The sequence below is a fragment of the Candoia aspera genome, chromosome 3 (genome assembly GCF_035149785.1).
Source record: "Candoia aspera isolate rCanAsp1 chromosome 3, rCanAsp1.hap2, whole genome shotgun sequence".
In the NCBI taxonomy this organism is placed as follows: domain Eukaryota; kingdom Metazoa; phylum Chordata; class Lepidosauria; order Squamata; family Boidae; genus Candoia; species Candoia aspera.
Genome location: NC_086155.1, coordinates 134145629 through 134160508, shown reverse-complemented (window position 1 = coordinate 134160508; position 14880 = coordinate 134145629). Strand labels below are relative to the sequence as shown.

Genomic DNA, 14880 nt, shown 5'->3' with positions numbered 1-14880 from the left:
TGATGATGAAGCCCAAGCTGAATACGCCATGACAGCTAAGGGGAAATGTCACATTTGGGGATGATTTTGGCTGAAATTACCTGTTCTGGAGTCCACAGAAAAATATGGCTGTCCTTGGAGAACACTGTAGACTACTCTGGCACTGTTCCCATAGGTAGGATCATCAGCATCTGTTGCTGTCACTTGGATAACAGAGGTGCCTGACAAAAACAGTGCAGAGCCTTGTTAGATTTGTAGCTGGGGAAAGAGGACACAGTTCTAACAAGGATCAGTGAATTGTAACCTTTGCTCATGAGAAGGTTCTGTTTCTGATTCTTAAGAAAGTTGTACTCATGAGTCATTAGTACTAATTTATTATTTATTTATTTTATTCAATTTGTATAGCCACCCATCTCAAACCAGTGACTCTGGGCAGTGAACAATCATAAAAACAATTAAAACAATAAATGCAATACAAAAAGAAATTAAATACAAATAGCAGCCAAGAGATATTAAAATCCATCAGTGTCAGCACAACCAGAAAACAGGGCCCTTCACATACTTGGGACCCCAGGCCTAGGCACATAGCCAGGTCTTCAAGGCCTTCCAAAAGGCCAGCAGGATCGGGGCCATCCTAATCTCAGGAAGGCGAATGTTCCAGAGGTCAGATGCTACTGCAGAAAAGTTACATCTCCTTGGCTGACAGGACCCGGAGCATGCCTATCCTGCCAGACCAGATAGGATGGATAGAAACAACTGTGAGAAGATGGTCCCTCAGGTAACTAATGGGAGTAACAGGTAAAAATTCATTAAACATTAGAAAGTGATCTGTAGTGAAACAACACATGTTGTTGGTTCTCTGTTAAGAGTTATGTGGATCTTTATTTGGTATTTTTTTGCCTCCTTTCTATCTTTTGTTTTATTGCTTTAAAATGCACACACACACGCACACACACACACTGTACATACATACATATACACAGTACATACTGTATGTATAATGTATACAGTACATACTGTATATATACTGTATATATATGTTCTTGAGTGAATGCTCGAGCGTGTGGATCATTACAATATACTGAATATATACTGTATATACACTGTATGTATGTATGTATGCATATATATGTATGTATGTATGTATATGAATAAATAAATAAATTCTTAGCATTTTATCAACCAAATGTTGTCTGTTGCAACCAATGGATCAACATTTGGTTGATCTGAAAGAACGGGCCCTGCACCTGCGGGAAAAATGCTAGGAAGAAATTTTTTTAAAATATACTCATTATTTTATAATAAAAAGTAAAAGTGGGATGAACCTCCAGAAATATTTTTACAACCATCTGTATATCTGCACTATTTCTAATCCTAGAAGCAAAACAGTGTATGATCACCATCATCATCTTATGGCTCCATTAGGGTTTCTGTTTTGTCAGCTGATGAAAAGTGTACCCTAACTGATGCAAAGTGCAATGAAAATGAAGAGGCCACTGACTATATTGATATAGCAGGGTGACTTTCCTAAAGCGAATACAGAACTTTTAGTTCTAGAGATGATCTGAACTTAATGCTATACGCTATGATCTTTCTCCCCAAACTATACAGCCAATCATCGTGGCAGGAAAATTTCAGCAGATCTTTAGGATCATTCACAAAAACTAGACTTGCTCCATAACGACCAGTCTTCATAACTACCATTCTTCTTCCCTGCTTGTACTCTGATTTGCCTGAAATTACCCTCTAGATTGTACATCTAATTTTTATTCTTCCTTCTGCATGGTTGTGTTGTGTCTAAGGTATTGGAATAGATGTAGGGAGACCCAGAGTCTAGCCCACCCTTAGCTGCAAAAGCTCACTGGGTGACTTTGGGTCAGTCACTCTCAGTCCGACCTACCTCAAAGAGTTGTTGTTGGGAAAAATAAGAGGAAGAAGCATTATGTATGATGTCTCAAGCTCTTAAATGAAAGCTGGGATATAAGAGAAACAAACAAACCCAATTGTTCTGGTCAAAGAGATGGAATAAAGAGCAAATATTCATCAAGTGTATTTACTGCATGGTTTAACACATACCAAAAACAAGTTCTTTAAGTTCTTCTTACCTACTGGTGACATTTCTGGAACTGAAGCAACATATGGTCCATCTAGGAATTTGGGTTCATTATCATTGATATCTTGGATTTTGATAATAAATTCAGATTCTGGTTCCATTGGTCTTCCTGTTCGTCTGTCCAAGGCTTGAGCCCTTAAGGTATACTGGGACCTTTCTTCTCGATCTAGTCTCTGAATGGCATGGATATCTCCAGTAGTGTCATCAATAGTAAAAACAATTCCTGCTCCTTCTCCTGAGAGAATATATTTGATTGATCCATCTCCTCTGTCCATATCTGAGTGGAGCTGCAAAAAGTAATTAAATATAATTGGTGCATGCAGTAGCACTCATGAGCAGTTATTTAATGAATTTGCTTTAGGATGTTTGCGATCATATGGTACCAAAGGACCAGTAAGTTTAAATATTGTAATTTTGACTGTCATTGTTGTTGTTGTTGTTATCATCATCATTATTACTAGCAAGCAGCAACAGCAGCAGCTTTGTGGCATTTGCTTTAGTTGACAAAGCAAATGTTTCCTGCTCCACAATCCACAGATTCTTATGACACAAACTGACATGTGGTAAGTAATATTTTATACTTGGGGAAACAACATTACTCAGAAATGAGATGTATATTCAGGTTCTCTGGGTTAATTTGTTAGAATTAGTGGAGGAGGGAAGAAGTGACATTCATAGCAAAGGTCAAATATTCAGACTTATCATTATTTTCAGTACTTGAATATAGAATTGGGAATAAATGAAAGAATAATTTTCATAGACTTATCCTGATATGGAACTAAGTAGAAATAATTTAGAAATTCAAAAATCTAAAAAACAAAGGTCAGTTGCTGTTTATTACATGAACAACTGAGGCAAGAAAAAAGTACCAGCTCTTGTTGGCTATGAAAAAAAAACATTAATCAGGGCTCATCATTGCCAAATAATATCGAAAATATACATTACAGCTTTTACTTATTGCATTTCTCTCATGCCATGTTCTCTCCAGACTGTGAAGATTTCTCTATAAACTTTAGACTGCAAGTTTTTGGTAGTAGTAGGTGCCTTCTTATGTGATGCTGAAAAGTGTCATGTCCCTTAATGGTAGCCAAAGCCTTATCCATCTGGCAACCTTCCATCATCCTCAGCAAATATAGCTGCTATGAATGGTCACAATTGCTTTCCAAAAGCACATTGGAGGCTGTCAGGCTGGGTAAGGTTGTGGTAGCATAACTATGAAATGTAACTGAGGGGGTAGGCTATAAATAAGAGCTGGCATGATTCTATGGAACAAGATGTGATCGGGAATACTTAGAACAGGGAACATATTAAACGAATGGCTGTTATTAATTCCAGTGGAGGAAAGCAATACACAATATTTAGGAATTACATTGTAAAAGAGGCAAAACCTGCCTACTACCTCTTTGATTGGGTGACTTAGCTATCACTGACACAGACCCTATAGAGAAGGAGCTCCCCCTGGAAGTCAAGGGTTGTAAAAAAAATGCTGATATTTGCTTCTAAAAGAGTGATCTCTTCTCTCTTTTCCATGACCTGAAGACCATTCAGCATGGGGCATACTGAAATGTATGAATACGTATCCTTTTCCTATGATTTCTTTCTCTCTCTAATTTATTTAAATTGTAATTTAATATATAAATGTAGATTTAAGTTATTTGCACATCATTTTCACTACAAATAAAGAATGGGCTGATTATTATGTCTATTTATTTGGCAGAGCTGACATAAGCTGGATCCAGCCTATAACATACTGTACATATAAATATTTCTAGGGTGTACATGAACACAGCAGAAAAACTATTATCTTAAAAGAATAGTAAAATACACAAGAATAAACAAAGGTCAAAAAGCATGCATGAGTTCATGCACACAACCCCATACCCTCCCCACCACCTAATTACAGTAAAACAATACAGGTTTAAAATATAGGAAGTTCAAAAAGCTTAGGAACATCAAATTGTCTTTGCTTGACACTAAGGGGATATCACAGTGGGAAAGTAGGGAAGCTTCTTAATGGAAATATTTCAAAAGCAGTATAAGATGACTTAGAAAGACTTCTATCTAATTACAGGTTATCACATATCTTGGGGCATCTAAATACCATAGCAGAAGCTTTGAAGTCTGCCTCAGAGAAAGGACAAGGGTGATGCAGGAGCAGTTCATAATAGCTTGGATTTGGAAATGTACATAGCTCTTGATCTACAGTGGCCTCAGTGGTGGAAGGAAAAACACAGTGCTGGAGTTAGGAAAAAGCACTATAACTCCCCATTGTACTGTCCTTTCCCTTTCCCTATCCCACCAAACTGCAATTAGTGTATCATAAAAATATACACATAAAATAAGTCATAGAAAAAAATAAAGCTATTATGAGCTCTACATATTCCATCCAAAGCAATTGCTTCTTTGCATTATATTATAATGTCCCACTCCTAGTTACCCAAGATTAAATCTAAAATACAAAAATAGCATTGTGGCAGTAAATTGATTTCACAGAATATAGTTAAGCTACGAAGAAATAATAAAGTTATAATGTGAACATTGTTAAAAAAAATAGGATAAGGGAAATACAGTAGTTTGGGAGATCTTTATGCACTAGCACAGCTGCTACGGATGATAGCGCATGATAAAATGTTAAAGGGAGTTAATGAATTACCACACTGCATGGTAATTAATTAGTTCTGAGTACACATTGATAATCTGGGAGGCAAAAACATTGATCAGCAAAATAGAGTACCCATTATCTTTTACAAAAACAAGAAGAACAATTCAATTAATAACAAGTTTCCTTGCTATAATAATTGAATAAATATTAAACGTAACATAATTTGTGACTTGATTAAAAAGCCTGTGGAACCATAACTAGCAGCAGAAGAGTTAACAGACATTTATTATCTATAATATCGTTTGTCTTTCCAGAGTTTACATATACTGGTAGAAAAAAAGTTGAAAAACATAATATCACAGCACACCAGAATCAGTATCAGCCCTTTAAGGTAGTCCAGACCAGGAAACTGAAAGCAAGAATCCTAATACTACCTTTATTGTAAGGTTACAGTAACAGAATCTGGAAAAGTTGATGTTTCAATTTGCTTATAGATAAGGGATGGGATATGGGATGAAGAAATAACTGTTTGTAACCTTATAGTGGGTGAAGAGTTACTAAATTTGTTTATACTCGTGATGAAGGTTGGAAGTCACTTCTTTATATATTTCTTTTCTTTCTCTTTATTATATCCTATCTTTTCTTTTTCTTTTTTTCTTCACTTTTTCTTCTTTTTTCTATTATCTTTCTCTAAGTTTAGTTTGTATTAGTTTTTACTGCTGTAATCAAAACTCTTAATAAAATTATATTCAAAAGGAAATCTTTTTGCTGTAGAGTCTTTGCAGAATGTAGAGTATATACCATGGATCAGTTAATTGGGTTGCATATTATTTCATAAATGTGGTGTTGCAAAGTAAATATTATTTGCCACAAATCTGCAAATGATAGATTTTCAATTATTTAACTTTTGGCATCTAGATATAGGCCAGCAGTCCAAACACCTTCAGAATCCATAGCCTTGACAATATGTATCTTTGTGGTCAGGGTGATAGCCAAGTATGTTAACATTTTCTTTAGATCTATCACAATCTTTCTCCCTAGTAGCAAACTTCTCTTTAATTCATGGCTACAATCATTATCCCTGTGCAATTTTGAGCCTAGGAAGATAAAGTCTTTTACTTCTTATTTGCTGCCTATTTGCATTTGTGGCAGCATTGCTTATTCACATAATCTTAGTATGTGCTTATATGTGTGTGTGGGTGTATTAGCAGAATGAAATTTTCACTTTTTTTTTTACCTTCAAGAAGCAATTGCTTCAGTCTTCCTTGCTTCCAGCCATCAAATTGGTATTATCAGGATATCTGAAGATATTTGAAGTTGTTGTTTCTCCAAGCAATTTCAGCTTTTATTGTGGTTTACACAGTCAAATGTGCTTTTGGAACCCCCTTTCCCATTATTTATCAGATATTAGCAATGTGATGGGAAGTGTCCCTGCCTCTTTGGAATCCAGCTGCTTTGTCTTGCAGGTCTTGTTCCATGAACTGTTGAAATCTGGATTACGAAATCTTCAGTATTATCTCAAAATTATCTTGACTGAATGATTAATTGATTATGTGCCACTGAGTCAGTGTTGACTTTTAGTGACCATGTAGACAGATAAATTATCCTTCTCCAGGATAATCTGTCCCTAACCTGCCCTTCAGGTCTCCCAACAGTACACTCATCACCGCTGTAATCAAATCCATACACCTTGCTGCTGGTTGTCCTCTTCTTCTCTTTCTTTCTACCTTTCAAGCATTATCAGTTTCTCAAAAGAGCTAGGTCTGCATAATGTGTCCAAAATATGATAATTTGAGCCTGGTCATTTGTGCCTCAAGTGATAACTCTGGATTGATTTGTTTGATAAACTATTTTTATTTTGCTATCCGTGGCATTCTCAGGAGCCTTCTCCAACATCAGCATTAACATTTAAAAACATCAATATTCTTGCTATCCTCCTTCTTCAAAGTCCAACTTTTGGTTCCATAGAGTGCCACCGGGAAAACCATTGCCTGCAGATTCTGATCTGCATAGGTTTAGGCATGGCATGGCATCTGAGTATCTTTTCCAAGGCCTATTGATAGTTGATCCTATCCACCACTTCAGTATATTCATTGTTACTTCTAAGGCTGGTGGGTGTACCGGCTGTCACTAGTTTGATCTTTTTTTATTTAATCTTAGTCCCATTTTTTCACTGTGCCCTTTGACTTTCATTACTACAGCTTGCAATACTCCCATTCAGTTATGGGAGTAACATCATCAGCATAGCACAGACTATTGATGTTTTTTTCCTCCAATTTTAATCTATGCTAATTTATTTCCAATCCAGCCTCCTTCAATATTTATTCAATTTATTCAGCATGTAGGTTGAATGAATAAGGAGAGAGAACCTTGTCTCACTCCTTTTCTGACCTGGGGCCAGTCTATTTCACCATGTTCCATCTGGACTGCAGCTTTCTGTCCTGTGTATATGTTTTGCATAAGATGTTCCGGGATTCCCATTTTCCTAGGGACATTCCACATCTTAACATGGTTGACACACTCAAAGGCCTTTTTATAGTTAATGAAGTACATATTGACTTAATTTTGGTATTCTTTGGTTTTCTCAATTATTAAGTATGCTTCAGCAATTATGTCTCTAGTTTCTCAGCCTTTTATAAAAGGAACTTCAGGTATATTTTTTCATGTAGGGCTCTAATTTGCATTGGAAGATCCTCAGTATTACTTTGTTAGCATGTAGAATTAAGGATAGTTTGCATACCATGTCAAGTCTCCTTTGTTTGGTATTGGTATGTAGACTGACCTCTTCCAATCTGTATCATTCTGCTCATTTGTTGGCACAGTTTGGTGAGAACCTTTACTGATTCTTCTGTGGCTTGCCATATTTCTGTAGCTATTTCATTAATTCCTGTAGCCTTCTGACTCTAATCACTGGAGTGCTGATCTAGCTATATTCTTGTACTAGATTATTGTAGATACGCAATATATTCTAAGGTATCTTCAGTACTGACATCTCTGTGATAGAGAATTCCAGTATACATCTTCCATATTTGTTGATCTTTTTAATGAGTCAGTTAGTATCTACCTATTGACATCCTTTAAAATACCAGTTCAAGGTTGGTATCTCCTTCTGAATTTGGAGATCTTTTGGAAGACTTCCCTTGTTTTTCTGTTTGTGCTTCCATTTTCAGTGTCTATAGAGAAGTCACTGTAAATACTGTTTCTTGTCTCTTCTAACAGCTCTCTGAAATTCTCTGTTAAGTTCTTTCCTGAGGTCTTTGTCTTTCTTGGCTTTGGCTTCCTGTGTCAATTTCTACCATCTGTTCTGACATCCACTTTGCTTTTTTCTGTTTCTTGGTCTTTGGCAGTATCTTTTTACATTTATCCTTAACAGCTTCTTTAATTTCATTCCTTCTGGTTCCCTGTCAATGAGGTTCAGGATGTCCAAGCAATTCCTGGTTGTTGAAAATGGTGAGTTTATGTCCCCCTGTTTGTGGGGAGATGGGTGGTGATAGAAATTTGAACAATAAAAATAAATAAATATGATCAAGAACATTTCATGCTAACTGGTTGGCTTTGCTGTCCTGCTTTAGCTTGACTTCAAACTTTCACATGAGTAGTTTATGATCTGTTTCATAGTCAGCTCCTGGCCATATGATGGAAAATCTTTTGGTACAACTGAAGCAAATACATTCATGGAGCAAATAATACCTCTGTACTTTTAGTTGGCTGTGTCTTCACTTCTTTCACTAAATATTTGACATAAAGTTTTAACATTTTCTGGCAGCAAAGGAATGCAATGCAATACACATCATTAGGACAAAAATATATAATTTGGAATGAAAATATTTAATAATAATAATTTATTAAATTTATAAGCCATCCAACTATGAAAGAGAAAAGTGAAATAATGCAATTTTAATTCAAAATCAGTTACTTTTAAATTATACCTGTTAAATCTGAATTAAACACTAATGGATTTCTTCCTCATATAGAAATCTACTAGAAACTATGGCAGATGATAAATTATACATTCCATGAAATAATAAGCCACTCTATGACAGCTATCTACATATCTTTAGAATATAATTATGTCCAAAAGGCAAGAAATATGGTTGAAGAGGTAAGAGATAAATCATACCAACTATACCTTATGGGGAAAAAAAAACCTAACAGGAGAAAACAGGATGGAAATTGGAACAAAAATATAGACAAATATTGATGCAAAGGGAAAAAAAAAGTTTTTATAGCCATATAGCTTGGAACATTTATATTTAAACTAAGAAATATGCTACAAATAGAAGGTAATTTTCCTGATTCCCACACAGATTGCATCACATCTCTTGTCTGATCATCAAATGCTTATGAGGAATCAAATTACCATATGCCCTATATCTTTGGAGTTTTATAGACAGCAAATGATGAATACCAAGCCATCACAAGCAGAAGGCCTGGCTTTATGATTCAATTAATGTTTGGAGAATATACAAGTTCTTGCAGTCTAGTCTGTGTAAACTCTACTCCTTTTATTGAATTTAGAAGATGTCAAGTAGTAATTAGGAAAAGCACCAGGAGCTGATGGCTTATCTGCATTGTATTATAGATGTTTTGAGGATCAGATTCTTCAACCTTTTAAAAGACTGATGAACTCTATTTTGTTAGATTCCTCAATGTCAGATTCCTGGGAAGAAGCCAACACTGCATTTTTACGAAAGGAAGGACAAGACACTTCCTTAATTAAGAATTATAGACCAATTTCATTGCTGAACAATGACTATAAAATATTTGCTTCAGTATTGGCTGAAAGAATGAAGAAAATTCTACAGGAACTTATCCATCATGATCAATGTGGGTTACTACTCAAAAGACAGCTAAAGGATAATGTAAGAGTTGTTTTGGACATTATAGAATATCTACAGTATCATAATGAATGCCAGACAGTTCTTATCTTCTTAGATGCAGAGAAAGCCTTCGATAATCTGAATTGGAATTTTATGTTTAAAGTCTTGGAAATTATGGACTTTGGAGAACATCTTATCCAGGGAATTAAGTCAATTTACGCACCTCAAAAGGCAAACATCATTGTGAACAATGAGTTATCTGAATCATGCCATATATAAAAAGGAACAAGACAAGGATGCCCTTTGTTACCTTTGCTCTTTATTTTGGTGCTGGAAGTTTTTAATAGAGACATTAAAGGAGACAAACAAATAAAGGGCTTAAAGATTAAAAAAGAGGTTTTTAAACTGAGGGCCTTTGCTGATGATTTAATTTTAGTTTAGTTTACAGGACCCTTTGGATACTGCAGAACATCTGATGAAGAAACTGAAAGAATTCGGGTCATTGGCGGGTCTTAAAGTAAATAAACAAAAAACAAAAATGTTAACTAAAAGTATGACCTTGTCCAGTCAAGAATTGCTGATGGGTAAGACTGGTTTCAAGATTGAAAAAAAGGTTAGATATTTGGGGGTGATTTTGTCAACTAAGAATAGCATGTTGTTTCAGAATAACTATGTTAAAATTTGGAATGATGTGAAAAATGATTTGTTAAGATGGGAAAAATTACAATTGTCTCTTATGGGGAGAACATCTGCCATTAAGATGAATGTTTTGCCTAGGATGTTGTTTCTTTTTCAGACTATACCGATTCTGTCAACAGATTTACCATTTAAACAATGGCAGAGAGATATGTCAAAGTTCATTTGGCAAGGCAAGAAACCAAGAATTAAATATAAATTGTTACAAGATGCCAAAGAACAAGGAGGTTTGGGTTTACCGAATTTAAAATTGTATTTTCATGCCTGTTGTTTGCTTTGGATGAAGGAATGGATAACTTTGAAGAACAAGAAATTATTACAGCTTGAAGGACATGAACTGAGATTCGGGTGGCACGCCTACTTGTGGTATGATAAAGTTAAAGTTAATAAGGATTTTAAAAATCATTTTGTCAGGAGTGCCATACTGAGTGTTTGGGACAAATATAAGGCAAGATTTTCTCCTAATGTACCATTATGGTTGTCACCTCAAGAAGCATTTGTTAGAAGAGAAAATGTGGGAGGAGTAAATTGGTTAAAGTATAAAGATTTGTTAAACTTTGAACAGGGTGAAACTTAAAACAAGGAAAATGTTAGAGTTGGAAGGTTTTACATGCCATTGGTTTACTTATGTGCAATTGTTAGAACATTTTAAAGTAGATAAAAAGAACTTTAAATTTGTTAATGAAACAACTCAATTTGAAATGGACCTTTGTACAAATGATTAACATGTTATTACAAAGATGTATAAAATGTTGTTACAGATGAATTTGGAAGATGAACATGTCAAAGAATGTATGATTAAACGGGTTAACAATTTTGGATATAATATGTTGGAGCAGTGGGAAAATATGTGGAACAAAGGTTTGAAATTTACTTTGAATTACAACTTAAAAGAGAATTTTTATAAAATGATGTATTGTTGGTATCTAACCCCTGATAAGTTGTCAAAAATGTATAATGGTGTGACGAATGTTTGTTGGAAATGTTTACAGGGTGAAGGAACTTTTTACTATCTTTGGTGGACTTGTGAGAAGGCTAAAAAGTTTTGGGACCAAATATATATTACTATTCAAAAGATCCTCAGAGTGAACTTACAAAAAAACCCAGAACTATTCTTCTTGGGTTTCATGGAGAAGGAGCTTGAGAAACAATATGGGACTTTGCTTTTATATATGATTACAACAGCAAGACTTTTATATGCACAGCAATGGAAAGATCTACAAATACCTACAGTGGAAGATTGGATTATTAAATTAATGGATTTGGCTCAAATGGCTAAGTTAACAGCATTAATAAGAGAAAATAGTGTTTCTGGATTTACCTCTACTTGGCAACCACTTTTAGATTACTTGCTTGTGTTAGAAAAAAAATGAAATTTTGACTTTGGGGTTTAGCGATTAAATGGTTTGTTTTGATAGAAATAATATTACAAAGATTTAATTAATGGTAAGAGATTATATTTGTAAACTTATCTATATCTGTATTGGAGAAAGTTGGAAGTCATTTTCTCTTTCTATTTTCTGTCTATTTGTACTTTCATAGTTTTTTCTTTTTTCTTTAGTTCTATATTCTAGCTTTTCTATATTTTCTATTTTGTATTTTAACTGCTGCAAGGAAGCATAATTTGTGAAATAATATATAGCCAGATCCAGCCAAGTCCCCCAACGTGTCCTGACAGGTTGGGGAGGGAGAGTCAAAGTAGAAGCAATTTCTTTGAACTTTTGTACTCGAAGTAGAGCTTTAATGAACATTTTTTTCCCATTCGAAATTATCTTATCTACATCAAGGTAGTTGCTTCGAATCTCTTTGGCCACTCTGTGTAAACCATGTGCAAGGCATGTGATATGGATCATTTTTGGGTAAAGAAGTTTAAGTCTCTTGGCTGCTTTAGTCATGTATGGAGCAGCATCTGTTACAAAGAGAAGGATATTTCCCCTTTTTACACCATCCGGCCAGAGTAGTTTCATAGAATTGTCAAAGAGCATAGCAATAGTGGAATTGTTTACTTTTTGTAGAGTTTCACATGTTAGAAGAAATACTTCACCAGGCTTGTCACATTTCAGAGTGCCAATGATAACATTGGCTACATATCTTCCATTTACATCACTTGAAACCCATATCTTATTGTTTACATCTTATTGTTTACATATCTTCTGTTTACGTCATCTATTGAAACCCATATCTTATTGTTGTCAACAGCAGATCTTATCTTTTCTAACACATCTTCATAGCAGGCAGAGATGTAATTTTTCCTTACAGTTGATTCATTTGGAATTCGGTGACTGGTGTACTTCTCCAAAAAATGCCTGAGGCTACCACTACCTAATTTCCTTAAGGGAATATTTGTACAGAGATCCTTACAAAATTCTGACTGGGTATTTGATGAACCTGCAGTTGAAGAAGAAGCTCTCTCGAAAAGGAGACATTGCCTGTTCTCAGTGAAGGTAGATCTTGCTAAACAACTCTTGTGTTTCACAGTGTCACAATGTTGTTGAATATTAAAATGCTTTTGGGCTGATACCTTAACTTCACACAATTTACAAAACAAAATATCACCATTACTACTGAAAATCTGCTCCCCAAATTCTTGAACAAGATGCCATAATTTCACACTCGCTAAACATCTACTTTTAGGCATGTTGAAATCAGATTGCAGCTCTCACATGAGTCCACCACCTCGAACACACACACACCTGAGTTGGGGAGCAAATGAGAAAAAGAATAAAAAAAAATAGGCAAATTCTCACTCCTTTTTTCAGGCCTGGTCAGGGGAGAAGTCACTGCCTGCTGAAGTGATTTTGAAAAAGGTTGCTCTCCCTCTCTCTCTCTTTTTCTCTCTCTCTCTCTCTCTCACACACACAGAGCTCTGAGTTGAGGAGCAAATAAGAAAAAGAAAAAAACAGGCAAATTCTCACCTTTTTTTCAGGCTTGGTCAGAGGAGAAGCCTTTTCTCTTTCCCTCCCTCCCTCACACAGACCCCTGAGTTGGGGAGCAAATAAGAAAAATAAAACAAAACAGGCAAATTCTCACTTTCTTTGCTGGCTCAAACTTGCTGGCTTATTAGGAGGGTTGCCAATGACCAAAATATGACCAAAATATGACGTTTGTTAAAAAATTTAGCAGAAATATGATGTAACACCTTTAAAAACTCAAAATATGACTTTTCAGACAAAATAAAAAGCATCTAATTCTCACCAGATTACTCTGAAACATGTTTTAACTTATAAATTCAAATAAAGTTTCCAGAAAAAATATGACATGTCATAGAAATCCTCACCATAAATAACAATAACAATAACAATAATAATAATACCCTCTCCACCCTTCCTGCATCTCATTAGAGTAAAACTTTTTAGAACAGTTGGGTTGTTCAGCAAATATGCATGGAAGCCTTTGCAAACAAAAGCTTCCTCTTGCCTATTCTGCTATACATCTGCAAAACTCCATCCTAAAAAAAGAAATCTGTGAATTCCATAAAACTATCATATTGATACTTCGGGTACTGTATGAATATTCCTGTGGAATGGATTGGGTGAACAAACAGCCAAAGACGCAGGGAAAAAAGAAGATAGTTTAAATTAGGATGAAATTTAGTCCAAATGGGAATGCAGACGCTTTTTTCTTGGTACCACTAGCACCATGAGCTTCACAATGGGGCCAATTCTTTCATGCTAACACTCATCAGTTCAACATCTCTGAATTTCCTCCTGCACACTGCCTTCCCACTGTGCCAGCTAATGCAATAATACTCACATGTCAGGCCATAGATTTTATATCATATCTGGATTACACTGAGCAACAACATGCCAGAACAGAATTTGCCCATCTGGCACAGACTTGTAGAGAGGGCCTGTTGAGGGTCCTCCCTCTTTGTAAGATAAATGGGAATGGACCAGTTAATATACCTTCTCAATAGTGATCTCTTAGCCTTCAGGGTTGTTTGGTGAACCATCATACATAGTAGTAGTAATTGTTGTTGCTATTATCGTATGTTTTAATATTATATATCACACTGTTGTTCACTGCCCATAATCTTTACAGATTGAGATGGCCTCAAAATAAATAAAGAGAGAACCCCAGCATGTGAGCAAGATGCCCCCTTTTGCTTAGGCTGTGTTAGGCATGTTGAAACCCTAAAAGGAAATAGGGTTTGGCTACCTCCTGGCCCTTTAGTGTTGAGATGCTTGACTAGCAAAGTCAGCGTCTGTGCAGAAAGTTAGACCGTGCCTCAGTCAACTCCTAAGAACCTGCACAGTCCAACTCTAAATGGATACAAACACCTTTATGCAACAGATAATCTGGAATATTCTTCACAGAGGCTCTGGCAGATGTTCCCCGGCCTCTCCCTTCCCAGGAGGGGTTAAATCACCTTAAATAGGGTTGCCAGCTGATTATCTGCAGATAAGATAAGAGCAGAAAAGTAACCATGTTTTGTTTCAATTATTGCCCCACAATAAACCTTAATAAAAGATTTTACCTCTGTTCATTCAGATTCAGTTCATCCTCCTCCACCAGCGCTCTAGGCTTCTCTTTTGCCACTACATCTCCCATTGAACCAAGGGGAGATAAGAGAGTCCATGCAGGCACAATCTGATCTATGACCACCATTGCTCCCTCATTCCAGGCAGTGACTATGGTTTCAAAAGAACCTTGTATCAGAGCCTCAAGCA

The 14880-nt window shown here is 35.7% G+C and overlaps 1 protein-coding gene across 1 annotated transcript in view; it reads right to left on the bottom strand.

Annotated features, from left to right (window-relative positions):
* Positions 1-14880, bottom strand: part of CDH20 (cadherin 20) — a 75958-nt gene that overhangs the window by 45906 nt on the left and 15172 nt on the right. Inside the window, exons 2-3 of the mRNA XM_063298777.1 lie at positions 2085-2379; positions 81-200 (exon numbers count right to left, since the gene is read on the bottom strand). Of these exons, the coding sequence (XP_063154847.1) occupies positions 81-200; positions 2085-2379 (415 nt within the window). The remainder of the gene's footprint in view (positions 1-80; positions 201-2084; positions 2380-14880) is intronic.